General features: G+C 48.9%; 1 protein-coding gene across 1 annotated transcript in view; it reads left to right on the forward strand.

Annotated features, from left to right (window-relative positions):
• The window catches only part of LOC102459568 (relaxin receptor 1-like), a 54,550-nt gene that overhangs the window by 16,604 nt on the left and 10,531 nt on the right, over nucleotides 1-27,415 (forward strand). The window contains exons 2-11 of the mRNA XM_025185724.2: nucleotides 7,423-7,569; nucleotides 8,156-8,245; nucleotides 9,348-9,453; nucleotides 10,468-10,539; nucleotides 11,850-11,921; nucleotides 12,614-12,685; nucleotides 16,480-16,551; nucleotides 18,143-18,217; nucleotides 18,858-18,929; nucleotides 24,741-24,812. Coding sequence (XP_025041509.2) covers nucleotides 7,423-7,569; nucleotides 8,156-8,245; nucleotides 9,348-9,453; nucleotides 10,468-10,539; nucleotides 11,850-11,921; nucleotides 12,614-12,685; nucleotides 16,480-16,551; nucleotides 18,143-18,217; nucleotides 18,858-18,929; nucleotides 24,741-24,812 — 850 coding nt within the window. The remainder of the gene's footprint in view (nucleotides 1-7,422; nucleotides 7,570-8,155; nucleotides 8,246-9,347; nucleotides 9,454-10,467; nucleotides 10,540-11,849; nucleotides 11,922-12,613; nucleotides 12,686-16,479; nucleotides 16,552-18,142; nucleotides 18,218-18,857; nucleotides 18,930-24,740; nucleotides 24,813-27,415) is intronic.

A 27,415-nucleotide genomic window follows, 5' to 3' on the forward strand; every position in this document is an offset into this window, starting at 1 on the left:
CAGGTTATTTCGAAATAAGTTATGTCAAAATAATAACACCGGAAATAATGATTTCAAAATAAGCTTATTTCTCTTCACAAGCAGGAGTTATTATTTCAAAATAACAAGCCCATTATTTCGAAATAATGGACGTGGCAGTTGTGGATGCTCACCTTGTTATTTTGAAATAAGCTAAACATGCCCTGAGGTAAGAGGCAAGAACTTGGGATCATTGCTGCCTAAGAGCTCAGTCACTCCTGCTGCAAAACACCTCCCATCCTCTCCAAGGGTGTGTCTAGACTACCTAGTTTTGTCGACAAAAGTGGACTTTTGTCGACAAAACAATACCAGCGTCTACACTACCGCGGAGTTCTGTCGACATAACGTCGACAGAACTCCGCGGTTTTGTCGACGCTGGTATACCTCATTTTACGAGGCATAACACCTTCTGTCGACAGAACTCTGTCGACAGAAGGTGTTATTGCCTGTAACACTGCGTCCAGACTACGGAGTTCTGTTGACAAAGCGGCTTGCTTTGTCGACAGAACTCCATGTGTCTGGACGCAAATTGTCGACGGAAGTTTTGTCGACAGTATCTGTCGACAAAACTTCCGTCGACAAAACGCGGTAGTCTAGACGTACCCTAAGAGGCATGAGTGAGGAGGATGCTGTGAACAGAATTGTGGTGACCTGAACCTGATGGTCTATGAAACTCCCTCATCATCAGCAGGAGAAATTCTGGTAGCCACTAGGAATCTGGTGCTGACAATAACCCTGCAGCTGACCCAAAAGAAAACCATGTGCAGAGAGGTACTGGAAGGGAAGAAAGGTCACCACTCCAACAACGAGGCTGCAGATGGGGCAGCTTTCCAAGCCCAGAACATGCTAGCTACATCCTGCCACCCATACAGAGATTGGCCAAGTGTCCCTCTGCTTGGAGCCCTCCCTCATTTCGCAAGCAGCTCCTCTTTGAGATTCACTCACAGCTCTCTCTTTAAAACTCATTCCCCTTACCTTCCCCCACAGACCTACTGTGGCTGCCACTGATGCCTCACCAGTACTTCTGACTGTTTGTATTGTAGCTCTCTAAGGTAAACTGCAAGTGGCTTGGAGCACGGACTGCGTTAGACTGGGGCTACGTCTGCTTTTTTTGCGGAAGAGCAGATGCGCTCTTTCGGAAGCCCTGTCTTCCTCCTTCCATGAGGCAGAAGGGCTCTTCCAAAAGAGAAGGATTTTCCAAAATTTGGCCCAGTGTAGATAGGCCAAATTTTGGAAAAGCCTCGTTACAAAAAAACTACCAGAAAAAGGTACACAAATTGCGGTGTGCATTTTGCGTATCTTTTTCCGATAGGTCATTGTAGTCTAGATGTAGCCTAAATGCTGGCTTCAACATTGATTTATCCCATGTGTCATCACTTACCCCTGAGCCTGCTGCCAGTCCTGTCTCCATATTCTTAGCCTTTTTATTACAGCTCACCTTGGGGGAGGGCATAATTGGCTCTGGCTATATCTAGACTGCAGGCTTCTTTCGGAAGAAGATCTTCTGAAAAAACTTCTTACGAAAGAAAGTGTCCACACAGCAAAAGCGCATCAAAAAAGCAATCTGCTTTTTCAAAAGATAGCATCCAGACTGAACGGACGCTAGCTCTCATTTAAGTTGTGATTACTAGGGACTGAGTGGCTACCAGGGCACCTGTGCTCTTTCCTCTTCTTTCAAAAGAACTCCCTCTTCCCCATCCACATACACCTTTTTTGGAAAGATCTCTTTCAGAAAAAGGCTTCTTCCTCATAGGAAGAGGTTTACCAATGTCAGAAAAACCCCTCTGTTCTTTCGATTTTTTTGTCAAAAGAATGCGATTGCAGTGTGGACATAAGTGAAGTTTTTCGGAAAAACGGCCGTTTTTCTGAAAAAAAAAACTCTGTAGTGTAGACAGTACCCTAAAAATGCCTGCTTGAATCCTTGAGGCTTGGGGTTGGGAGGGAGTGGAGGAATGATCTAACATGTAGACGTGACACTCACTGCCCCAGATTATGAAATCAACTAATAGATGCATCTTCAGTGATAAACCCAGATCATCAGCCAAAGGAATGTTAGCGGCAGAAGAAAAGCTTGAATGACAAGCCAGGCCTGTTCACACAATCCTGTCATAGCGATAGACTGATAACAGCTTTCTGGGGCCTTGATCAAAGGGAGTGCATGGAAACATTTTGCTTGATCTGAAGAGTGCTTTTGACACAGTTAATTTCAGGATTTTAATGAACAGAGCTGAGTGGCTGGGGTGCTTTGATACTCTGAATGATGTTTCAGAGCTGCTTGATGGAAAAGCCTCAGCAAAATGGAGGTTTAAGTGACTGAGGCTAATCTGATCACAGGGAGTGAACTGCACCTCAGGGAGCGTGGTTTTACCAGAGGACTAGGAAGCCGGTTTGTTAGACTGTAGTTAATAACGTGCCTGAGTCTCTTCTGCTTTCCTTGGTTTAACTCCATGGAAAGGCCTGTTCCCCATTCTGTCTGTGCTCCAAACTGCCTTTCTGTTGGGCGGCCTGGAAGCACTTCGGAGAAGGAGCTGTCACGTCCCCCACCAGAGGGTGCCTCTCTGCCTCTTCCTGGGTATGTCTACACTACAGCACTAATTCGAACTAACTTAATTCGAATTAGTTAATTCAAACTAGGCGTTAGTCCTCATGGAATGAAGTTTACCTAGTTCGAATTAAGCGCTCTGTTAGTTCGAATTAAGTTCGAACTAGCGGTTCGCGTGTGTAGCGCCTATCAAAGTTAATTCGAACTAACGGCTGTTAGTTCGAATTAACTTTGTAGTGTAGCCTGAGGTTACTACCATCTTAGAGGAGCAGTCAGTGAATCTAGCCGCAGCCTTCTCCTTCTCCTCCTAAGTTCTACCTGGTCCAGCCCCCTGGACAATGCAGGTTTAGGCCCCTACCGGCTATTTTCCAGTCTGCTTTTCAGTGACATAAATAATACAGCAGCCACCATTTCACAGTCGAATAGCTCTCCAACTTCTTTGTGTCTCATTAGGGAATGACCCTAATAGAACCTGGCCAGCCCTGGACATCTGGGCTACATCTAGACTGGCATGATTTTCCGGAAATGCTTTTAATGGAAAAGGTTTCCGTTAAAAGCATTTTCAGAAAAGAGCGTCTAGATTGGCACGGACGCTTTTCCGCAAAAGCACTTTTTGCGAAAAAGCGTCCGTGGCCAATCTAGACGCTCTTTTCCACAAAAAAAGCCCCGATCGACATTTTCACGATCGGGGCTTTTTTGCGGAAAACAAATCTCAGCTGTCTACACTGGCCTTTTTGCGCAAAAATTTTGCGCAAAAGGGACTTTTGCCCGAACGGGAACAGCATAGCATTTCCGCAAGAAGCACTGATTTCTTACAGTAGGAAGTCAGTGCTTTTGCGGAAATTCAAGCAGCCATCCAGAAAAACTGGCCAGTCTAGACACAGCCCTGATGTCTATGCCAGCAGGAGTTATTTTACTTCCCCCTTAGAACACATCAACTCCAAAGTGACAGCAACCTCCTGCTTGAAGGCCCTTCTCTTCCCTGTAGTTGTGAGCTCCTAACCTCACACATGCCCTGCTTGCAGAAGGAATGCAGAGCAGTCCTGACACCTGAAGCCCAGAGGCAGGACCCTTTGGATCTGCTATGACACGCAGGTGAGAACACAGTGTAGTGGCTCACATCCTCCTCCGTCGTTCTCTTGTGGTGGTGGTGAAAGATGCTGGAAGGATGTCAATGGCCTTGATTTCTCCTCAGAGCAAGCACAGCAAGGCTCCCCCTCCTGATGCCCCTCAAGTTGTCTTGAAACCCAATCTCCTAGGAAACACTGGGGACTTTGGCCACAATGACCATCCAAATCCCTCCTCACCCCCCTCTCCTGTGGCATTTCAATGGTCATTCCTCTGTAGAGAATGAGGATTTTAAAACTAAACTAACAATGTTACAAGAGGAGACTGTGTGTTTGTGTCTGTATTGAACATAGTACCTCAGGGTATGTCTACACTACAAAGTTAGTTCGAACTAATGGACGTTAGTTCGAACTAACTTTAATAGGTGCTACACTAGCGCTCCGCTAGTTCGAATTTGAATCGAACTAGTGGAGCGCTTAGTTCGAACTAGGAAAACCTCATTTTACGAGGACTAACGCCTAGTTCGAACTAGCTAGTTCGAACTAAGGGCTGTGTAGCCCTTTAGTTCGAACTAGTGGGAGGCTAGCCCTCCCCAGGTTTCCCTGGTGGCCACTCTGGCCAACACCAGGGAAACTCTATGCCCCCCTCCCGGCCCCGGACCCCTTAAAGGGGCACGGGCTGGCTACGGTGCCCGTGCCAGGTGCAAGCCTGCCAGCACCCAGCTAGCAGACCCTGCACCTGGCACGGCACAGAGCCACCCACCCGATGCCCCCCAGCCCACCCCCTCTTGCCGGGACCAGGCTGGCGGCTCCCGGGAGTTTGCCCTGGACCGCAAGAGGCGGGCACCTTCCTGGGCTAGTGCAGACATCGTGGACCTCGTCCACGATCTCCGCACTAGGCACAGGAAAGTGGCCGTCTAGGGCAGGAGAGCTGCCAGCCTGGCCACCTAGGAGCAGGTGTGCATGAAAATCAAGGGGGTCCACTGAGACCCCCGACACTGAGCCCTGAGCTTACAATGGCCGTACTGGCTCAGACCAAAGGTCCATCTAGCCCAGTAGCCTGTCTGCCGACAGCGGCCAACCCTAGGGACCCTGGAGGGGATGGACCAAAGACAATGACCAAGCCATTTGTCTCGTGCCATCCCTCTCCAGCCTTCCACAAACTTTGGGCAGGGACACCACTCCTACCCTCTGGCTAATAGGACTCCATGGACCCAACCTCCATCACTTTATCTCACTTCCCTTTAAACTCTGTTCTAGTTCTAGCCTTCACAGCCTCCTGCAGCAAGGAGTTCCACAGGTTAACTATTTGCTTTGTCAAGAACAACAACTTTCTCTTACTAGTTTCAAGCCTGCTACCCATTCCTTTCCTTTGGTGTCCTCTAGTCCTTCTTTAGGGGAACTCAGGAAGAACTTTTCTGAATGCACCCTCTCCACCCAACCCCTGCTTTTAGAGACCTCTATCCTGTCCCCCCTCCGTCTCCTCTTTTCTAAGCTGAACAGTCCCAGTCTCTGTAGCCTTTCTTCATCTGGGACCTGTTCCCAACCCCTGATCATGTTAGTTGCCCTCCCCTCTCCCAGCCTTTCTCTTCCCCTCTCCCACCTCCTTTTCCCAGTCTCCCCCAGTTTTTTTCAATAAAGACAGAGTCAATGTTGGAAGAAACGTTATCTTTATTTTGTACATCAAGAAGAAGGGGGGCTAGGGAAGGGTAAGTGGAAGGAGGTGAGGGAGGAATGGGGTACGAGCCCCCGATGGGGAGGACTGGGCTGGCTCTGCGGGCTTCTGGGGGTGGAAGCTCTCCTGCAGCCCCCCAATTACTCCCTCTCCCCAGATGGCAGCCTGCGGCAAGTGCAGCCGGGCTGATGGCCGAGTGGTGTGATGTGCCCAGTGTGGGCACTCAGGGCACTCCAAGCCAGAACTTCTTTGCAAGCGGGGCACCCCTTAGAACTGTGTGTCCGGGGTGGGGGTCGGGACCCTTTAAGCGCAGCCCTCGGCTAGCCTGAGACAGTATCTCCATGCTCTAAGTCCTCCTTTTATGCCCTGCCGGCACTGCTTCCGGCCATCCTTAAGCCCTGTTCAGAGTCCACTCAATGTGGACTTGCTAGTTCGAACTAGCAAAACGCTAGTTCGAACTAGTTTTTAGTTCTAGATGCGTTAGTTCGAACTAGCTTAGTTCAAATTAACTAATTCGAACTAAGTTAGTTCGAACTAACTTTGTAGTGTAGACGTACCCTCAGTGAGCTTCGCACCACGTGAACCAGCTCTGCCCTTACATAACATATAGCACCAAGCTATATGGTGCTATGTAAACAGCCATACCCCAGTGGCAGAATCAGCATGAACTGTGTTGGTGATGTTATGGCATGTGTTTCACCTCGGTCACAGAACAGCTGTTTGATGGGCACGTCTTTCCATCACTACTGACTTGGCCTGGAGTCTTTTCATCATGGAGATTTTTCTGCAAGTGTTTTCTGAGACACCTCCAACTGTCCCTGATGGAATCATCAATGCAGATGCAGAATTTGCTCCTGCTTCTGTTTCCTCTTTTCTCGTTTGAGTGGGAGGAGGGGAAATTGCCAAATGAAGTGCAGGACAGCTAGGGAACCTTATTCCATGTCTCAGTCCTGTCTATGGTGAGACATTGCTTCATGCTCTTACAACTGTAAGCGGGGGAATGTCTCCTGGCTCCTACACTACAACAGTGAAATGGTCTGGTGAAAGGAACTGAGTCCCCGCTCCCACTTCCTTTACCCAGAGGCCTCCCTGACCTCAAGGGCTCCCCTTCCACTCTCCTGCATGGCAGAGCCCTCGTAACCCCAACAAGCTGGGCTCAACCCCCAACCTTGTTATGGTTACCTCAGACAGGGGCTAAGGTTGCCCCATGCCGGGATGCTCTCTTCTCACTCGCTGTTTCCCTGACCGACTGGTGATTACACACACTTCAAAGCAATACAATTCATTAAATAGCTATCAATTAAAAAACCAAAAGAATAAGGAAAAAAAGGAAAGTGACTGGAAAACACTTCACTCTGCTCTGTGGCACTGAGACACAAACTGCGTCTTGGCAATGTTAGGACAGTTCAGTCTGTTCCTTGTAGGTCCCTGGCCGCCTCCTCAGGCCCTGGGTGTTCTGCAGCGATACTGCAGGTCAGACACTTGCTCTGTGGGGCAGGATCCTTCTCCTCAGCATCAGCCCCTCTTCTCCCACCCCAGGCCCAGCTCAGGCCCATGTCATTGCCTTAGCTCGGCCCCACCAGTCTGACTCAGGCACAACCCAACCTACATAGGAGCATTCAGGATGGGACTTTTCCCCCAGATTCCTCACTCCTTCGTTGGGCTGCCCACCCTGTCAATCAGGTTGACCTGGAGCGCTGGCCTCTTCCCATTCTTCCTGGGGGCTGTCAGTCTCAGAGTCCTGATTTCTGATGGACTCTTCCCCTTCCTTTTGATAATGGGAGTTAACCAACCAGAAACCCCCACTGGGTTTTAGTAAGGGGCCGACAGTCCCTTCCACAAAGTGAGAGTGTGCCTCTTCTTTGCAGTTCTCTGACCCTGCTGAGCTCTGGGAAACAGCTGAATAATCAAGGAGCGTGCTCCAGATGGACGGGTGTTGATAGAAGCCCACTGATAAGTCATGCCGGGTGGGACGTGGCTAATGTGCACTTACCATGTTCTGGCAAGATGAGAACTAGTAAGCCAAGGGAGCGAGGTGGTTCTTAAACCAGCTGTAGGCAGGGACAGGGGACTGGCCTGTTCAAAGATGTTTTTGACTGTGTCTTGCTTTCCTTTGGCAGAGTCTCTGCTGGTACATTCCAGGCTGGACAGCTATGCCTGCCCCTTGGGACAGTTCCCCTGTGGCAACCTGTCTGTTTGTCTACCCCAGCTCCTGCACTGCAATGGAGAGAAGGACTGTGATAACGGAGCTGATGAAGAGAACTGTGGTAATTAGCTAACCTCGTAGCTGGCCACCTCTTTTCCTGTCTTCTTGCCTCCATAACAAAGGCAGATGCCCTGTAATTAATAAACCATGTTGGACCTGGGTTAGGGATTGTCAGATAGAGATTGCCCCAGCCTTGAATGTAGGAATGTAAGTCCTAGCGGAATGATCTCTCAGGACACAGTCGAGTCAAAGGGACAATGAGCAGGCACTAACATAAACTAGAAGGGGACCGATATCACCTAACATGGGGCTGGCACCAGAGTTTGGACACCCCGTGTTTCAGGGGAGTCAGACCTAAAGATTTGGTACATTATAAAAATGGGCTCGAACTACAAGAACCAGCTTCAGATCAGATTCTGAATTCCCTCCCTCCAAGGTCAGGGGTATTCCTATCCAGGCGCTTGGTTCAGGCCCAGCACAGATGTAAACATCTCTTCAGCAGGTGGCACACGGTTCCTAGCTCAGGAATTAGAGTGGAGATGAGCGAGCCTGGGGGAAGCGGGGCATGGGGAGGAGGAGTGAGTGAGTCTGCTGTGAGAAGACAGGTGCCAGACAAACCCACCTGCTGTCCACCTTCTCTTTTCTAGTGGATAACAGTGGGTGGCTGCAGATCTTGGACAACATGCAGCAGACCAAGGGCAGCAGAGCCACTCGGAAAGAGGAGACTCCAGACTGTGGTGAGCACTTCCATTCCAGGGGCTGACTTTGTGTTCCTTCCTCATCTGCTGTGTCTTCTCTAGCCTCTCAATGCTGCTGTCCAAGGCCTCCTGTTTCCCTCCCTCAAGCCCCTCCTCCCTGTAGCTAGGGTTGACGCTCCGTGACACAGGTGTTCCCTTGTGGCTCTGTGGGGTTGAACCACGCCCTAAAGATGGGATCCTGGGAATTTTGTCACTCGGACCCAATGGTAAAATCTCACCCTGCAGCCCAACCTAAAATTCAGAATGAGTTTTGCTCATGTTTGCGGGAGTTTGACTCTCCCTCCCTGACTCCCCACAAGGGTGAATCTGCTTTTTTGCTCTTCCTGGCTCTGGCCAGGACTAGTTGTGCTGAAATACCCCAACCAAGGCCTTGTGAGATTCCCAGCCCAAGCGGGCCTACCTGAGAAGTTCAGGAAAATATTTCTTCCCATCCTTCCCCTTTCCATTCTCTCCAGCTACGTCTAGACTGCAGGCTTCTTTCAGAAGAAGCTTTTCCAGAAGAGATCTTCCAAAAAAACTTCTTCCGAAAGAGAGTCCACACTGCCAAAGTGCATCGAAAAAGCGATCTGTTTTTTCAACAGATAGTGTCCACGTTGAATGGATGGTATCTCACATTTACGCTGTGATTACTATGGGTGGAATGGCCACCAGGGCACTTGTGTTTTTTCCTCTTTTCTCTTCTTGCGAAAGAACTCCCTCTTCCCTGTTCACACAACTCCTTTTTCCAAAAGAACTCTTTTGGAAAAAGGCTTCTTCCTCATAGAAAGTGGTTTGCCAATGTCAGAAAAACACTTCTGTTCTTTTGATTTTTTTGTCAAAAGAACATGATTGTAGTGTGGACGTAAGTGAAGTTTTTTCGGAAAAACGGCCCACCCTCTTGCCACTTCTTCCATTCTTCCACCACTCCCTCTTTTCTCTTTAGTTGTGTGTCTGCCATCCTCTGCCCCTTGATCCTGATCTACCCAACCAGTCCAGACCCTCCCTGTGCACCTGTGTGATCTTTTATGTGCTCACTGACCCAGCCATGCATTGAGATCCTGTCTGTCTCCAGTCTCACTGTTTCCCTTGTGCTTGTCCCCAGTGCTTGACCAGGTCCCAGAGCAATGCCAGTGCTGGGGAAGGACAATAGACTGCACCAGCCAGAACTTGCCCTCCATCCCCTGGGTCTCCTCCAATGTGACAAAGCTGTGAGTAACAGAGACCACTGTGGGGTAAACATGTCCCTTTCTCTGCAAAATTGGAACCTGTGGGAAATTCGCCCCTGTTCCCATTTTTAGCCAAACTGCTGCATAGCATCAGTCATCAAGAGGGTAGTGCCACCTAGTGGTAAAGGTTTCAGAGAAAGCTAGTTCCAAAGTATGGGAGACTATAATGCACAGAAATTGGTGCCTGTTATGGTGAGTCTGGGGTTATCACAAGAAGACCTTTATCTCTTAGATTAAGGATGCCCCCAGATGCTCAAATCCCAGCTTTTCCCTAATACTCTACAATCTTATCCAGGAGGTTGCATTCTGCCAGGTGCTCTGTGCCAACCAGGCTAGAGAGGTCTGAGCCACTAATAGCTGGAGAGATGCCTTGTAAACACTGAACCTTTTGGCCAAACCTCCAGGCTGTATTTCCCTGGAGAAGGCCTTTGCAGTGCTTGCTGTGAAGGGAAGAGAGAGATTTTGACATCAGACTGAATGAATTTCCCATCCATTTGTTTGTACTGGGTTGTTGTCTTTACCTGGATTATTGGCATTAAATAATGGACCCTTTGCATTTCCCCAACCCCTTTCCTCTGAGGTATTGCACAGTTCTGTGGGGCTGCAAACATTGCCTAAAAACATGGCATGTCCAATATTTGGAGCCCTGCAGCTTTTTGGGATCATAACACCTGAGCAGCATGCAAGGTGTACTTGGTTAATCAGTCTAAGCATGGAAATGCCATTTGTACATAAGAATTGGGGGGATGGGAGGGATTGGAGCATTCAACACCCTCAGGTGTCAAAAATGATGCTTGCAATTCAAGAAGTGCTGAAGGCAAATGGGATCAGTAAGTGATAGCAGAGAGCCGCACGTCTCACACAGGTTGCTCAGATAAGACAGGAAGAGGAGACCTGGGAAAGGCTACTAGGAGTAGAGAGACCTGCATTTCTTAATTGTTCATGACATATGCCCTGATCGGTGGTCCCTGATTTTTTTTCCACCCCCCTCCCCAGAGACCTGAAGATTAATAAAATCCACTTACTGTTGGACAACCAGTTTGTCAGATACAAATGTCTGGAGAAGCTGTAAGTACTACCCCCTCGGAGCGGCAGGTTCATCAGCAAGGGCGTGGAGATTTGGGGGAAGAGTAGCACATGAGTCTCCAGCACCTCAGTAGTGTGCCGCATGGAAAAGAATAAGAGCACATATTTTGTAGGGCCAGCTTTGGCTAGCAAGAGATAATGATCTTGATTTCTTCAGCCTGGCAGGACCACGGCTTTTCTCATTTTAATACTTGAGTGTTTGGCTTCAGCGCCAGCGAAGCAGAGAAAGCAGGAGGGCTGAGTAACCCCTTGTTTACAGTGGCTCTCTAGTTATTCATCACAGGGTTGTGGCTGGCTGGCTATCAGTGCTTCTGTTTCTCTCCCATTGATAGAGTCCTGCTCAGGTCCACACTTCGTATCTACATCCATAGCTGCAAAAGTGATCTATGGATATCTGAATCCACATCTGTGGATGTGAATACCCACAGATATAAAGTGGATGTCTGTGTATTTGCAAGGCCCCCATTGAAATCAGTGGGAATTTCCTAGCTATCATGAGCCCTAACAACACTGCTGCCTCTGTCATGTGCTAAGTAGAGGATCAGGAATCAGAGTGACCTATCAGAATTTTGTACACATCACAGGCATGGGTACTGGCAGTCCAGAGACCAGAATGAGTGTTACATGACAGAACAAAGAGCAGCAAACAGCTTTCTGTTCTGGCAAATCTTTTCTACACACCATTTCCTTTGGGTAAACAAGGTATTTCCAGGATGACACAGTCAATGGGTGTATGATCTGAGATCACTCAGAACATAAGAGAACAGATTTTTATTCTTTCAGATTGGATCCTGGCCTAGCATTCCACATGGTAGTAGTAATAATAATAACAACCATAGCGCATTTGTCTCTAGTGCACCAGGATCTCAGAGCTGCCATTAATGATTTCCAAGGATTTGTTCTTTCGTCTTTATTCCCCTCCCATGGGGAAACTGAGGCAGAGAAAGCAGCAGTGACTTTCCCAAATTTGCACAGGAAGCCTGTTAACAAAGCCAGGAATAAAACCCACAGTTCCTGACTCCCAGTCCTGTATTCTTATCCATCAGAGTGTCTCCCCTCTTCACTGCAGTTCATTCCCTGTGCTCCCCTAAATCCATTCCCGAGGCTGATCTGTTACTCCCTGGGATCCTGAGATGGGAGTGCTGTATGTTTCATTTCTTAGTCCTGATCTCTCGGGGCGGAGGAGGGGATAGGGCTGCCAGCGCTCTGTATGTCTGCTGAAGAGATACACATTTGAGTCATTACTGGAAACCACCTTCATCTTATGATATTTCTGTTCTGTTTATAAACAGCCTCTTGCAGCACAACAAAATTCAGTCAATACCACCCCATGCTTTTGCTGGACTTTCCAAGCTGAAAATGTTGTGAGTAGAAGGTTTTCCTCTTGTGGGTCACAGGATGGGTGGGGAGGTCTCAGGTTTTGTCTACACTTCTACAATTAAAGCACAGCTGAGGCAGTGCTTAACACTGAAAGTGTGGCCGTGCCAGGAGTGCTTAGCAAGAGCTCTCCCAGCGCCCTTTGTAAACCACCTCCATGAGGGGAGTAGCTAACAGCGCTAGGAGCTCAGTTACAGAGCTCTAACATGCAGGGCTTGCAGGGGTGTTTTTTTACACTGCTGAGCCAGAAAGTTGCAGTGCAGTAAAGCAGCAGGGTAAACTTATCTGCTTATCCCAGGCAGCTCATTGTAATGTCGGAATGAATGCCGTCTGAAGACATGGGGCTCTAATGCCTTTTTCCTGCTTTTCTTGGGCAGCAGCCCCTCTGGAGATGTGTGGCTAAACAAAATGCACCCTCCTTCCCCAGGAAGGACCATGTTTGAAATTAGAGCACCTAGAGTGAGGACTCCTGCCTCTTCCAGATGTTTCTGCCTCACATTCCCCTCCCCCATCATTCATTCCAAATCAGGCTTGCACCTGACTTGAGGAGCTCCCCATTCACGCCCCTAAAGTAAGGAAGGTTTATGGGCATCGCTGGGGGAAATGGATGATGAATGGAAACCAGTTTAATGAACAGCATCAACCCAAGGTCACGTCTCTTCTCCTTTAATAATTCCAGGTTCCTGAGCTACAATAAAATCACTGAACTGAATCCAAGAGTCTTCCAGGACCTGCATCATCTTGAATGGCTGTAAGTGCTTCTTCAGGTGGTATGTCTGCAGGGGTGCCTCTGAGGAATGAGGAGTTAGAATTGATTTTTAGGGCAGGTTAGCCTGAATATCAAAACTGATGCTCAAGGTGTGGAATTCATTAGGCCAGGCAATTGTCTCTTCCCAATAGAAGCAGTAAGGGCCCAGTTGCTTGGGACATTGAGAAGGAGACCGAGCAAACCCTTGGTGAGTGTAGTTAAGTGCGCTAACTTACAGTGGCCTCAGGAAGGAAATCAGGCAGGGCGTATCCACTTTTTTCATGCTTGACATCTCTGATCTGTGGCATAAACTTGCTCCAGGGTCTCAGGCATGAAATTCTGCTCTCCAGCTTCAGTTCTTAAATCAAAAGACTCCTCTTTTTGTAAAGATGGAATAGCCCCCAACCTGCGACAAGGCTGTAGATTTAAGGGATGTTAATTGAATGGCACGTGGATGTTAACAGGGAACACAGGAGGAGAGTGGGAAATGTGGTGGGTTAAACCCCCTGGCATATGCCACCTGATGTGCTGACGAGACTCCTGAGCTCACTTTTCCTGCCAGCTTGGGCATTCTTTAATCCTGTTTCGCTGAGCCAAGCTAATAGGCCTCCGCCAGACACACATGGGTGTGTGTTATGTCACTGGCGTGTGACATCACTGATCACCACAAAGAGAAGGTGACTGTTTACTCTGCTATAATGAGTTTTGTTTTTCCAAATGTGCAGCACGTTGGGAGCTCTCCCGGCCTTTCTCTTGCAGTGGTCACCAATCAGGATCCACTGGTAGCTCTTGGAGCCTCTAACAGGCGATCCTGATGGGTTTGGCCAAGAGGCTTCAGCTGCCCCCTCCTCTCACTGCTGTGCATCTCCTGCCCTTTGCCTTGGAGCTGCCCCCCTCCAAGAGCCTCCTGCTTGTGGTACAGAGCAGGGAAGGGAGAAGAGGGGTCGCTGAAGTCAGGGTGCCCCCTCTCCCACGCTGTATTCTATCTCTACAGAACAGGGGGGAGGGTACAACAGGGCTTGGCTTGGCTTGGCTTGGAGGAGAGTTTGCTGGCTGCCTTTGGGAGTGGTGCTGGGCCAGCCCCACTGCACCACCACCCAGGAGCCACCTGAGGTAAGCAGTGTCCAGCTGGAACCAGCTCCGAACCCCTGCCCCAGGCATGAACCCCCTCCTGTACCCCAAGCCTCAGTCCTGAGCCCCCTAAACCCAAACGCCCTCCCAAAGCTTGCACCCTGAACCCCCTTCTGTACCCCAACTCCGTGCCTCAGCTCAGAGCCCCTCACACTCCAAATCCCTTAGCCCAAGACCGGAGCCTGCACCCCAACCCTCTGCCCCTGCCTGGTGAAAGGGAGGGAAGATGGGGAAGAGAGGGAGGATGGAGGGAGCAGTGGCAGGGCCTCAGAGAAAGGACACGAAGGTGGTGAGGCAAGGGCATTTGGGTTTGAGGTAGATTTTACATGATACTTAAATTCAAAAAGTGATCTTGTGTTTAAAAAGCTTGGAGCCCACTGCTTTACAGGATCTGCCACCCCCCACGTGGGGGAGGAGGTGTGTTTGAGCCACTCCAATTTCCTTCCTTCCACATGAACAGAATCTGTCCTAACCCAGCCTTATACCTGTCAGCATGAGAACAGGGCGACACAATCTCACATGGGGTGTGTCTAGACTACATGCCTCCTTCGACGGAGGCATGTAGATTAGCGAGATCGGAAGAGGGAAATGAAGCCGCGATTAAAATAATCGCGGCTTCATTTAAATTTAAATGGCTGCCCCGATCTGCCGATCAGCTGTTTGTCGGCAGATCGGGGGAGTCTGGACGCGATGCCCCGACAAAGAAGCCTTTCTTCATCGACACAGGTAAGCCTCGTGAAACCAGGTTTACCTGTGTCGATGAAGAAAGGCTTCTTTGTCGGGGCATCGCGTCCAGACTCCCCCGATCTGCCGACAAACAGCTGATCGGCAGATCGGGGCAGCCATTTAAATTTAAATGAAGCCGCGATTATTTTAATCGCGGCTTCATTTCCCTCTTCCGATCTGGCTAATCTACATGCCTCCGTCGAAGGAGGCATGTAGTCTAGACACACCCATGGTGTCTGGGTCTGTCCCATTGGATCTGATCCCTCGTGGCATTGACAAAGCTCAGGTCAGACTAGGGAAGTCTCTGGCCTCAAAAGATGTGGTCCTGGGAAATAGGTGAAGAGCCATAACTGAGAACCCTGTGCCTGGGATGTTTCAGGGGGATAACACACTTAGCTTTTTTCAGTCTAGTCCCTAGTAGAGATGTGTCTATATAATTCTCTACTCAGGAGGCCAAGGACTGGAATAGCAGAGGGGTAAGGGGCGGTTTTGCAGGTTATAATTATAGGCCTTAGGGAGAATTCTGTATGATACAGTGCTGGATTAACAAGGGCTGCTGCTGGTCCGGACTGAGGTGTATTGGTGAGCCCTGAAATGGGACATGCCACTTTGACTTCACACACCCACCACATTGAAAACCAATGTTCCAAAAGTGCTATTCCTGCCAGTCAGCTCTTCATGGCTTGGGCCAAGTTAACCCCATCTGGGGCGGTTCTTCTTCAGGGTCCCGTGGTGCTGTGTATGGAGCTCATAAAGGGGTCACTGGAGAGGTGGAACAATAATGCCTGATTTGCAAGATGGCTGCCTTATTGAGCTTAACATCCTGGAGAGAGAACTTCCCAGCCTTTCAGATTCCTGTCATAATTTACCACATGATCAACCAACTGCTCCCTTAAATAGCCTAGAAAAAACCCTGAGGAGCAGCTCACTCTGGCTACGGCTACACTGGCGGGGGGCGGTTCAGAAGAAGATATGCACATCACGCTCGTATTCGCATATCTTCTTCCAATTCTTTTTGTGGAAGAGGTTTTGCTAATATTTGGCCAGCCAAATGGCGGAAAAAAACCCTCTTTCACAAGACCCTGTAAACCTTGATTTATGAGGAATAAGGGGTCTTGCGAAAGAGATTATTTTTCCAACATTTGGCCTTGTCTACGCAGGGCCAAATATCTGCAAAACCTCTTCCACAAAAAGAATCAGAAGAAGATATGCAAATTGCGAGCGTGATTTGCATAACTTCTTCAGGAAAAAAACAGCAGTGTAGCTGTAGCCTCAGGGTGGTCCAGGGTATCAATCAACCACAGAATCTTTGGGGGAGCCGGACATGCCCTTAAATCTCAGATTCATTAAGTGGCCTTTTAATGTATCATTTATTTTGTAGCAAAAGAGAAAAAAGCCCAGCAGTCCCCAGATTGTGAAAGAAGCCAGACTCTGAATTCAGATCAAGCACATGAGCCAGAATGTTCTGGGGTGAAATTCAAATGGGTGATCTATGTACTCCTCTTCCCTGGAGTGGGCTGGCGGAGAAGACAGGGGAGAGAAAGGGCATGCAAGAGAGGAGGAAGCTGATGTTATTTGAGATGCTTCAGGGGGTAGCCGAGTTAGTCTGTACAGAAAAAACAACACATGGTCTGGTAGCACTTTATAGCCTAACAAAACATGTAGATGGTATCATGAGCTTTCGTGGGCACAGCCGGTCATCTAAAGAAGTGGTCTGTGCCCACGAAAGCTCATGATACCATCTATATGTTTTGTTACTTGAGATGTCAGTGAGAAAAGGAAGAAACCACCTCCCGCAGGGACAACTTAAGAGCTAATTATAAGCCCGGGAGACAATCGCACCTTCCTAACTTAATAGAGCCCCACATAACTTTGTTTCTAGGGAGTTGCCTCTTCATCTAAAGACTGTTCATCTGGCTCATCCCCTCTTCTCTTTCCAGAATGCTGGATAACAACAGAATCGCCAAGATCCTCCCAGCAACTTTTGAGGGGTTGAAATCACTGTACTTTCTGTAAGTCTCAAGCCAGTTCTCTGGGGCATATGTTTTCCCTCTTTCATAATGTCCCTGATGTTGCATCTTTCGTTCCCCTCCTAGCCAATGTTTTTCAACCATTTCAAGCTGGTGAACTCTTACTTACATTTGTCATGACCTCATTACAGTTACTATAAAAATAAGAGTATGAAGATGTACCAGCTATCCTGCTATGGAGATACAATTTATGTGTATGTATCAAGAAGCTGACAGAATGCCTTGAAGGAAAAGGGAGTGAGGACTGGAAAAGCTGGATTTTCTTTGCTTTAGATAGTAATACAATTGTCAATGTTTGTGACCCCTTCCTGCATTGTCAGATTTGAGTGACCTTCTCCCCATAATGCTCCCATGGTTGAGAGACACCACTCTGTACCATTCCTTTCCGTTGCTGCACTCTATTTAAGGTTGAATCTTACTGCTATTATTCTGTCTAATGCAGGCAAATCTCCACTCAGAGGTTTGCCTGCATACAGAGTGAAGTGTCTGGCAAGTAATTATAGGCTGAGCTGCTGGTGCCACCTATATCTGTTGCCCACCACTTCACATTGTACAACCCTCTTTTCATTAATTGTAACTTTGCCAAACTTTCATTGTTTGTCTGAAATTTTCCATGCCAGGTGTGTGCTTCAGGGAGCATGTTTTTGGGACATTTCAGCAAAAATGGTTCAGCCATTCATCAGAACAAGACGAGGGGGAAAGCTTTGTTTTGCCCGTCTTAAAAACTATTCCGACCACTATTTCAGTGAGACGCTCTCACACCTCCATGCCCTGGAGCGGGGACATGGCAGGGATGTGTCTTCTCATGTTCTTGTGAAAATCAACCCACATTTAGCCAATTCAGCTCCCACCTACTTGGTAGAGCCTTGCTAGAGTTGGGGAGTTCCATGCCCCGAAGATGCTGTCTGCAGCAAGCATGCTTCAGCCTAGGCTGCAGAGACCAAGCAGGGCTTTTCCTGCAATTACTATGGGTTGTCCATGCAACTGATTCTGGCCCTCTAGTGTGCATGAATTAGGCTGCCATCTGTCATCACATACTCATGCACCATTATTTCCACTGGAACCCCCAAACTCCCTTTGCAGTGTTTGCAGTTCAGCTTTGGCTGTGGTTAAGCTGTGGTCATCTGTCAGTAGCCTAAAGAAAATAAGTGATGCTAACAGCAACCACTAGTAGCTGTGCAATGGATTGGATGAGTGACCAGTCATCTCCAGTCACAGTGGGTGTGGCTCCCGGATATAATGGGAGCTGTCGGAGGGCTGGCTGTGGCAGACAGACTGCGAGAACAGGCCTAGTGAATTGTTGCACTTATTCTACTCAGCCCAGATGATAAATTGCATTAGTGAGAGGACCATGAATATAGTGCCTGATGGGCAACCGGTGCCTGCAAGAGGAGGGGATACAGGGAAGCCACCTCGAGGAACAGGAAAGGGGCGTGAGGAAGCACCTTATTTAGCAATCGAAATGTTGGCGGGAGCACAGGAGGGCAGTGCATCTCCTGGGTGTTACCACAAGTCGTGTGTGTCGGACACGTGCTAGGCAGTACTACAGGTTTTCTTATTGCTTCCCACCCAGGTACATGCTGAACAACTCCCTGAGCAGCATGCCCAACACTTCCATCTGTGCAGAAATGCCGAAGCTCAGCTGGCTGTGAGTCCCCACGCTGGTGTGGAGATCTGTTGTCTCTGGGTTAGCCAGAGTAATGAACAGGCTCCTCGGCCCAGGCCTGCCTGGCAATCTTGCAAGCAGCTTGGAAGAGGGGGTGGGGAGGACAGATTCCCAGAGCAGGAGAGAGGAGAGGAGGGGAGAGGAGAAGCATCGGTCTTTTTTAGTATTCTGCAGGGTAGATGTGGTGAGAGCAGCAGTTAGCTTGGGGCAGTTTGGCTAGACCGGGGCGGGGCAGAGAGGAGAAGGCTGCAGCAGGCAAAAGACAAGCAAAGGTGTGTTAGCAGAGGGGAGGGAGGGGAACAGGTGGAGAGGAAGAACTGAAGGGCCAGTGAGAGCCCCGATGGGAGAGAGGAAACAACGAGAAGTCGTGAGCTGGCAGACGGGGGGATAGTGGGGTTTTTGATAATGACACAGAAAGCAGGACCTGAGAAGATGACCTGTGGAGTCATTTCTCACACCCCTGCCATGCACCTGGCTCAGGAGCTGTGTGCTTACAGGTAGCATTGGGATAGGCTCCAAGAAGAAGTGACATTTTATCGGGCAGGGGACATTTAGCTCAGAGAGGGATCAGTAAGGTGGAGGATTGTTATCCAAGGAAACTCAGCTTCTTCTCTTTCTCTAGGGAGCTGGAAGGAAACCAGATCCGTGCTCTGAGGAGCTCAGTGTTCCAGGAATGCAGCACCTTCACTGTGCTGTGAGTACCAACCCTGCGCCTGGCATACCCCAAGTTTGGGGGAGAGTGGGATGTGGAGTGGCTCTGGAGTCACACCTTCAACCCTCACCTGATGGGAGAAATCTGCTGGGACGTGCACGTGGTGCTGTGAACGTGGTCCAGTCCTCACGGAATCGGATCTAACACCAGAGATCGTGGGCCTGCTTCTCAACATTGGCTATGTCTACACTGCAAGTTTTTGTGGCAGAAAATATGCTAATGAGGGACTTGTTAGCATGAGTCGCGATGTCATTAGCATATTTTCTGCTGATGCTTTTTGCACAAGGGCTAAGTCTAGATTGGCATGATTTTCCGGAAATGCTTCTAACGGAAAAGTTTTCTGTTAAAAGCATTTTCGGAATAGAGCGTCTAGATTGGCACCGATGCTTTTCCGCAAAACCACTTTTTGCGGAAAAGCGTCCGTGCCAATCTAGATGCACTTTTCCACAAAAAAGCCCCAATCGCCATTTTCGTGATCGGGGCTTTTTTGTGGAAAACAAATCTGGACTGTCTACACTGGCCCTTTTGCGCAAAAATTTTGTGCAAAAGGACTTTTGCCCGAATGGGAGCAGCATAGTATTTCCGCAAGAACACTGACAATCTTACATGAGATCGTCAGTGCTTTTGCGGAAATTCAAGTGGCCAGTGTAGACAGCTAGCAAGTTTTTCCAGAAAAGTGGCTGATTTTCCGGAAAAACTGGCCAATCTAGACACAGCCAAGGGGTTTTTGTGCAAAAAGAAACAGTTTAGCCGCTTCTGTCTTATGCAAAAAAACCCTTTTGTGCAAGATCCTTATGTCTCCTGGGCAGAGCCAAGTCACTTTGTCCCTACTGTAGATCTGGCACCTTGAATCCATGTTAAGGCACACAAGCCATAAACAGCAACAACATTGACAGTTTTGTGGTATTTAAATATGTCATAAATCTGCATTTATACTTAATAATGAGGTGCAGCAATTTCACTTCCAGTTCATTGCTTTGACATCTGCTCAGATCAATAACGAGTAAGGCCCTACCAAATTCCCAGCTATGAAAAATGATACACACACAGCTGCACACACCCACCAGTCCTTTGTGTTCTTTTACAAGGTACTATATTATACAGATTTCACAGGGGAGACCTGTGTTTCTCAAATTGGGACTCCTGGCCCAAAAGGGAGTTGCAGGAGGCTCTCAAGATTATTTTAGAGTGGTTGTGGTATTGGCACCCTTGCTTGGGTGGCTGGAGACTGGTGGCTGTTGTCTGGGTGCCCTGCCCTGAGGTCAGCGCCCTGCCCCCAGCAGTGCAGAGGTAAGGATGGCAATATCATATCATGCCACCCTTACTCCTGGGCTGCTGCCTTCAGTGCTAGGCAGCCGAAGAGTAGTATCTGCAGCCCAAGGGCCCAGCTCTGCAGGCAGCAGAGCAGGAGTTAGAGTGGCGATACCAGGCGGTGCTAGAAGCCATGCAGAAGTAAGAGTAGAAGTACCGCAACACTCCCAACAAAAATCTTGTGATCCCCAACAACTTCTTTTTGGGTCAGGGCCCCTACAATTACGACACAGTGAAGTTTCAGAGACCATGAAATTTACTATTTTTAAATGCCTAAGACCATGAAATTGACCAAAATGGACCATGAATTTGGTAGGCTCTTAGTGTCAGTCCAGTGCATAATTAACACCTCTCCACATCACAAACCATGCAGAGTGAGTTAGTGTCCTTGGATGCAGGCAAAGGCAGAGGGTGGTGTGTAGCGATAGCTGACTTTTCTACTGCCACGTAACTGCTTTGGGTGTAAAAGGATTCACGGTCTACTCAGAACCTTTTACTAGCACTAAAACCCCTTTTACATTTGTCATTTAAAGAAGAAAAGTATGAAGCCTGCCCTAATAAGACCACAGCCTGTTAAACACCTGCCTGTTCTTTTTTGCCCCACATCCCTAAAGCCTGTTTTTGGTCAGTTTCATGTCTGGCCTGCAGTGTTTGCAGTGCTAAGCTATAGTGCGGGTGCTTTCCAGGAGCTGCCAAAGCCCAGGAATTCTCCAGAGACTATACAGCCCTGTCCCAGAGTCTAGTTTTCCTAAACATGATGTTTATATATTCCCCAGATAGCTCAACTCCTGGAGCGCTGCAAGATAAAGCTAATAAATTAGCAGGCCATAGATATGTTGTTCATATACACAAGCTACAAATTGTCATGGGACAGTGGTGTGAAAAGAAGGAATGGAATGTGCAGTGGAGATTGAGGGATGATTGCTATCCAGGGCACTGGGAATGCATCACTGGATCCTTTTCCAAAGCTGTCAGTTCGGAGCAGGGGCGTCAATCCAAAGCTTATTGAACTGTATCTGCTATGTGGCTGTATCCTTGGGCCAATTTCCCTTTCCCAAGTGTGGTTATGGAGCTGTGTTAACAATGGTCTAATTCCCAAGTAAGTCCCCTTATTTTTAGCTTGATGCACCTATTTACTCACTCACCTGGCAAGGGATTTGGGTGGCTTAAATAACTAATCTTGGAGCTATGGCTGTTGGAGATGGCAGAGATCCATTAGGTCACTTGGGCCGTGTCCACACTCAGGGGTTCTTTCGAAAAAAGTACCCTTTTTTCGAAAGAACTTCCCCTGCGTCCAGACTCAAGCCGCGTTCTTTCGTAATTATTTCGAAAGAACGCGGCTTTTCTTTCGATGGCGGTAAACCTCGTTTCACGAGGAAGAACGCCTTCTTTTGAAAGTTCCTCTTTTGAAAGAAGGCGTTCTACAATGTAAAGAGGCTGTCTTCGAAAGAGAGCATCCAGACTCGCTGGGTGCTCTCTTTCGAAAAAGCGGATTTCCTCTATCGAAAGATCCGCCTGCTGTCTAGACACAATCTTTCGAAAGAGACTCTTTCGAAAGAAGCCTACAGTCTAGACACAGCCTTGGTCTGATGCCCAGAGGGATGTTCACTCTTGTGAAATGCTTTGAGAGCCTCAGATGATGGGCCTGATACAGCATTTCAAAGAATGGCTGATTGGCCACTAAAGTCACTGAGCACTTCAAGTGCTTCGGAAACCAGCCCGCTTTTCATCAGTTACTTGTGGTTGACTTGAGGCACCTGCATGAGCAAATGGTGGCCCCGTGGTTTAGAAGTGGTTAGGCCTGCCACAGCGCAGCCAGCCTGGGTGGGCTGCTGCTGTGACTGGCTACGCAAACCAGGCGCTTTCTTGGCCTGCGTGCGGTGCACAAGTCAAGCCCTCCGAGCAGTAAGCAAGCACGGTTCCAGCTAGCACTGTTATTGTTAATCCAGGTCGCCACTGAAACACAGCAGCACCGCTTGGGTCCTGTTGTGGCCGGTGCTCTCAGAGAGCTAATTTCCAAAGGCATGTTCGTGGTGCTGAGTGGCAAGGCAAGGAAACATAGGAGTGGATGCAGTTCCGCCGCATTTTCTGAGTGAGCCCAGATGTTTCCAAATGCCTCAGTGCAGGGGCTAGGACTAGATGAGCTCTCCAGGTCCCATCAGCTCTGTATTTCTATATTACTATAAATCCTAGTAATTCTGAGCTTTCCCAGGCACCCAGCACCACGTGAACAACCCTGCAGCTGATGGAGCATTGGCAGCATATTCCAGAACTCAGTATCCAGAGTCCTGTGCTCTCTCTGGGTCTGGTGCCCAGACTCTGCCCCTTTGTGCTCCTGCCAGGACTTGGCTCCTGTGAGCTCTTGTCTACACCAAGCCAATTGGGGTTCAGCTCCCTGGCACTGAAGTTGGGGTTTACTCCCTGGCAGCGTCTCCCCTGAAGCTACACACCTGTGTCTGGCCCATGCCAGCTGACGGGGCTCGAGCTAAGGGAGTGTTTAACTGCAGTGTAGCCATTCAAGCTGGTGCGTGGACTCTGGGACCCTGTGAAGGGGGAAGGTCCAAGAACAGCCTCAGCGTCTACACTGCAAACCAACAGCCTGAACGCTGCCAGTCCCTGAAACTGGCCAGCAATGGGTATCTGCTTGCAGTGCGGCCAGACCCTATGTGAGCCCCTGGCTTTGTAGTGTGTGTAGTGGGGGAGTCCCAAAGCAGGGAGCAGTACGGTCTTCACTGAAATAGCAGCCTTCCAGCACTTCCCTTCCCTTGCTAGGAAGCCTGCCCGTCTTCTCGGCATGCAGCTTCAGAACAGGGCAGTTCACAGTGCCCTTCCCACTATAACCCCTTGGTACTCCCAGCGCATCTGTGGGCAAGTCCAAATGAGGTGGAGACTCGTGAGTATGTGGCGTGGGGGCTAAATTGCAGACTGAAGATTCTTAAAGTATCAGTAATCCATCTTCAGTCCCCCCCCCCCGGCCCTACCCTGCCCCGCCTTGGTACTTTTGCAAAGGACCCAATGACATGGGAGGACCTACCAGGTATGTTCAGCTGCAGAAGGCTGGGTACGGCTCCTTGGTGCAGCCTGCACAGGTCACAGAGGAGGCTCTTAGACATTTTAGCCAAGATGCTGAGCCCTGTTTTTCCCTTCCAGGACTTTCTCTGTCCTCTGCCACTACAGCTAGGAGGCGAGAGAGGGGCTCCCTCTCCCAGTGTAATGCTTCCTTGAAGCCAAGCAGCCAGGCACTTTTGCCTTTGATCAGGACTGTTTCTCAGGACTGTTATGTCAGCGTCATGGAAACATAAGCCGGGGCCAGATGGGAGGCATAAACACGCCCTGCCAATAACACTGGCACAAGTGACAGCTTTAGGAGGAGAAGAAACAGACAAAAAGAGGCCGGTTTACAGGGTGGAGTGGGACAGTGGGAAGAACCTTCCCACCCCAGCCCAGCGCTCCTCCCCTCACCCTGCCTCCTCCCTGCAACTATCCCAGCACAGCGATGCGCTGGTGCTACTGAGGCTCTCGCAATTAAGGGGTGAGGGTCAGTCTCTCATTCCTTGATTGAATGCTTGGCAAGGACTAAGGCTGCTCCCAGTACCGCATTCCCATGCACTCCCTGTGGGTGGGCGTTGATTTAAGGCCGCCATAGACTGGGCTGAAGAAGACCTTTCATGGATGACAAACACACACAATGGCCAGCAGCAAACTACATGCAGTGCGGGACCTGAGCCCTGAGAGCTGAGCTGTGTGTGAGGGGTCTGGAAATATCCTCCAGGCGCAGCAGTGCCAGTTCCCTGCTGGAGCCATGAACGAACGTTCGGGGATTCGGGAAGTTATGTGCACACGTTATTCAGTTTCGATTCCTCCCTTGTTTTCGCCTGTAGGGCCTGAGGGGTCAAATCCAGCAGTTGCACTGAAACTCCCTCCAAGCTGCCTCCTCATTAAGTAACATGGCTAGTGGTTGCACTGGAAACCCAGGGTTCATTGAGTACGGGACACAGACGTTCATGCCACAGGTTCTCAGGTCACAGACAATGAGCCCTCCTGAGTTCTGAACTGGATTTGTAGCCAGCTGAGCTCTGTGCAGTGTCAGGTTGCACTGGGAGCTCTGTTTGTTTCACACCCCTTGCATCTCTCCCTGTGTCTCTCTCACGCTCTCTTTAGCCACATGACCTCCCTGGCTCAGGCTGGGTCCACTGACAGATTCTCTGCTGGGGCTTGGACTCATCTGATTCTATGATTTGTTGTGAGCAGACGCTGAATCCTCCAAATATGGGTGTGGAGTCTGGGCCCATGAGAGTGGGTCAGGGCACTGTCGCAAGCTAAGCACGAACCCCATGCTCCAGAAAGAGGAGGGAAAGCCTGAGGGCGTGGCTTCAAATACGCCTCTCAGCATTGCAGTGTCCAGATCTTCAGGTCCAAGGTCCTCAGCGTTCTGGGAAGTAACTAGGAAATGAAGGGCTGCTTGTCTCTCTCCCCCTCCAGGGTTCTGCGCAGAAACCAGATCAAGTGGATTGAGGAAGGGACGTTTTCCAAGCTGAACAGGCTGGTGGAGCTGTAAGTCTCGCTGTTGATGTGCCCAGATGCAGTGCCCTCCCCAGGGTCCACAGGGTGTCAGTGCTTGCGAGCGCTCGTCTTTGTGTAGATGGAGGGCAAAAGATGCCCACTGCCTAGATTGTGATTTGCTCATGATCCTGTGGGGAGTCTATTCTGTGCTTCTTCTCTTGGGGTACGTCTAAACTACATGCCTCCGTCGACGGAGGCATGTAGATTAGACAGATCGGCAGAGGGAAATGAAGCCGCGATTAAAATAATCGCGGCTTCATTTAAATTTAAGTGGCTGCCCCGCTCTGCCGATCAGCTGTTTGTCGGCAGATCGGGGCAGTCTGGACATGCCGCGTCGACAAAGAAGCCTTTCTTGATCAGCACAGGTAAACCTGGTTTCACGAGGCATACCTGTGCCGATCAAGAAAGGCTTCTTTGTCGACGCGGCATGTCCAGACTGCCCCGATCTGCCGACAAACAGCTGATCGGCAGAGCGGGACAGCCATTTAAATTTAAATGAAGCCGCGATTATTTTAATCGCGGCTTCATTTCCCTCTGCCGATCTGTCTAATCTACATGCCTCCATCGACGGAGGCATGTAGTCTAGACACACCCTTGGTGAATAGTTGCCTGACACTGGGCAGCTTGGCTGCTCCACTTACAGGTACAGGTCTTTGATACGTATGAAAGGGAAACACTGATATTGCTGGCTATAATGCTAGCGGGTGGATCCAAGCTTACCCTTCTCCTAGCTCTGCTGATGCTCTTCACTCCTGACCTCTAGCACCCTTGCTGTTCCTGTCCTGCAGTCCCACACAGGGATGTTAAAAAACCATTCACAAGGTAACTGTATAAGCATTAAAAATCTTAGCAGTTACAGAGATACACACTGTAGGCTGTGCAGTATAAGGCTTATACTGCAGTGTGTACAGTGAAGCATTCTCCCCAGGAGCAGGGCTAGCAGCCAGTGTGTGCTGGGAGCCAGCTCCTGGCTCCTGCCCCCACTCCTGGGGAGCCGGCTGTATCGTGGGCTCTGCAGTATAAGCTTTTGTACTGCAGAGCTTGCAGCACAGGGAAGTAGCTGGCTCCCCAGGAGCAGGGCAGCAAGCGGGAGCCATCTTTTAAGCTGTCTCCGGTGCATACCTGCTCCCAGTTCTGGTCCTGGGGAGTCGGCTGCCGCCCTGCACTGTGGGTTCTGATACAAAACCAGCAGTGCAGGGTGGCAGCCAACTCCCTGGGAGCAGGGCCAGGAGCTGGCGTGTAACCGTTACGGTAACTGATAAACTCATCCCTAGGCTGGGCAATACTAGTATGTTCATAAATGATCTGGAAAAGTGGGAGAAACAGTGAGGTCCTAATGGCAAAGTTTGCAGATACAGAATTACTTAAGATAGTTAAGTCTGTGAAGAGTTCCAAAGGGATCTCACAGTACTAGGTGACTGACTGATGTTGAGAAATGCAAAGTAATGTGCATTGGAAAGTATAATCCCAATTATACCTGCAAAACGATGGGCTCTAAATTAGCTGTTACTGCTCAAGAAAGAGATCTCGGAGTCATAGTGGATAATTCTCTGAAAACCTCTACACGATATGCAGCAGCAGTCAAAAAAGCCAACAGAATGTTAGGAACCATTAGGAAAAGGACAGATAAGACAGAAAAAAATGCATCTAATAAACATGTAACCCCTGTACCTAGAATACGGTATGCAGTTCTAGTCAGCCCATCTCAAATATATTGAAAAGACTGGAAAAAATACAGAGAAGATCAAGAAAAATTATTATGGAACAGCTTTCATATAAAGGAGAGATTAAGAAGATGCTAAAAGACACGAAAGGAGACAACTAAGAAGGGATGCGATAAAGGACTATAAGTAAAATCACGGCCAGTGTAGAGAAAGTAAAGAAGGAAGTGTTATTTGCGCCTTCATATAGCACAAGCTCTAGGAGTCACACAATGAAAATAAGAGGCAGTGGAAGTATGTCTTCACCCAATGCCCGGTCAGCCTACTGGACTTGTTTCACGGAAAACTTGTGACATCCAAAGCTATAATAGGGTTCAAAAAAAAAACTGGATAATTTCAGGGACAATAGGTTCATTAGTGGCTCTTTGTCAAAATGATCCAGGATGCAGCCCCACACTCTGGGCGTCACTAAGCTTCTGACTGCCAAAAGTTGGGACTGGATGACAGAGGATGGATCACTTGATTGCCTGTTCTGTTCGTTCCTTCTGAAGCATCTGGCACTGGACTCTGTGGGTATGTCGACACTGCATTCCTCTTTCGACAGAGGAATGCAAATGCAGCCGAACGAAATTGCTAATGAAGCGGGGATTTGAATTTCCCACGCTTCATTTCCATAATCGTGGCCGGCTGCTTTTTCAAAATACCCTATTTAAAAAAAACCCCACTGTGTAGACGGGATTATTTCCAGAAAAAAACCCTTCGTTCAAAATAACCCTTAAACCTCATTTTATAAGGAGTAAGGGTTATTTTGAAAGAAGGGTTTTTTCCAGAAATAACCCAGTCTACACAGTGGGGTTTTTTTGGGTTTTTTTTTAAATAGGGTATTTCGAAAAAGCGGTTGGCCACGATTATGCAAATGAAGTGCGGGAAATT

This window comes from Pelodiscus sinensis, chromosome 13 (genome assembly GCF_049634645.1).
Source record: "Pelodiscus sinensis isolate JC-2024 chromosome 13, ASM4963464v1, whole genome shotgun sequence".
NCBI classification, from domain to species: Eukaryota; Metazoa; Chordata; order Testudines; family Trionychidae; genus Pelodiscus; species Pelodiscus sinensis.